Source organism: Myotis lucifugus, unplaced genomic scaffold (assembly GCF_000147115.1).
Source record: "Myotis lucifugus unplaced genomic scaffold, Myoluc2.0 scaffold_247, whole genome shotgun sequence".
NCBI classification, from domain to species: domain Eukaryota; kingdom Metazoa; phylum Chordata; class Mammalia; order Chiroptera; family Vespertilionidae; genus Myotis; species Myotis lucifugus.
In genome coordinates, this window is record NW_005871295.1 from 1,605,845 (window position 1) to 1,607,102 (window position 1,258).

The 1,258-nt window shown below is 51.8% G+C and overlaps 1 protein-coding gene across 1 annotated transcript in view; it reads left to right on the top strand.

Annotated features, from left to right (window-relative positions):
• The window catches only part of SCTR (secretin receptor), a 77,367-nt gene that overhangs the window by 67,379 nt on the left and 8,730 nt on the right, over nucleotides 1-1,258 (top strand). Inside the window, exon 10 of the mRNA XM_023762500.1 lies at nucleotides 579-688. Within this exon, the coding sequence (XP_023618268.1) occupies nucleotides 579-688 (110 nt within the window). The remainder of the gene's footprint in view (nucleotides 1-578; nucleotides 689-1,258) is intronic.

Below are 1,258 nucleotides of genomic sequence, written 5' to 3' on the forward strand. Positions count from 1 at the left end.
ATCATTTACGTCTCATTCTTGGGATCTTAAGATTTTGTTTCTTTTGCCTACAGTGCTCCCTATTAAATTAAATACAACTCCAAGACAACAAAATAAAATGAAATCGAGAGCCTTTCTTTGGTCACCCCATGCACAGCCAGCTCAGAGCAAGATGCGTAACAGTCCGAGAAGCAGTGTCCCAGAGCAGCAGTGCTGGGCGAGGAGTCCTAGACGGGCCGCTAGTCCTGTGTATTGTGGCAAGTGTCCCCAGGCCCCAGGCTATTGGTATGAAAAAGAGGGTGCCTCACTGGGTGATCCCACTCATCTCTGCTTCTGGAAATGGTGCTGGAGCTGGTGATGAGCGGGGAGGAGAGGTGCCACCACGTGGGCAACTTCATCATGTTCTGGCGCTGGGCACCAGGGTCGGGAAGGGACACCAAAGAAGGAAAGAAACTCCATTCCTGTCCTTTAGGAAGTGATGATCGAGTTGGCAGACATGCGGACAAGCATACAACTTTGACAGATGCATGCATTTGGCCCCTCTCAAATGTTTCAAGTGCTCTTATGCAGTAGCATGAACCCTAATTACAATGCGTTAGGAAAGGGAGGTGATCAAGGATGGCTTCCTGGAGCTGGTGGTTGAGCTGCCCAGTGACCACAAGGCCCTGAAGCAGTTCTGTGTGATCCCTACACCAGCAGCTTCAGCATCGCCTGGGAGCTTAAAAAATGCAAATTCTTGGGTCATACCCAGATGCAGCAGTTTGCACTCTAAACTTTGAGAACCTGTCTGTAACGGTTCTACTCAAAGCGTAGCCCAAGGGCCAGCTTTAGCATTCCGGAAGCTGGTTAGAAATGCAGGGTCTCAGGCCCACCAGACCTGCACTTGAAACAAGCTCCCAGGGGGTTCCATGGCTCCAGGGGGTGAGGAGTCCTGCCTGCCCTGAGCCGACCTTAGGCTCCTGCAGAGCTGGGGCAGGAGTGCTGGGGTTGCACGGCTCCACACAGCGTTCACCAGGACGAGGTGGGAGTAGAGGGGTAGCAGTGATGTGTCATTCTGTGGCGATCCTGGGTGGTGCCTGAGGTGCCGTCTCTGCTTCAGTCTCCATGGGGAGGTGATGAGGGATGACTATCACCTTAACAGCGCTCTGATATTGGTTTTACCTGATAATTTCCATACCTTTGGAAACATTTCAAGAATGCCGGAGGAGAAAACTGGAGACCCAGGAACAAGGTGGAATGTGTGTAACCTTTTTATAAGTGAGTTTGGGGGGGGTGGGGG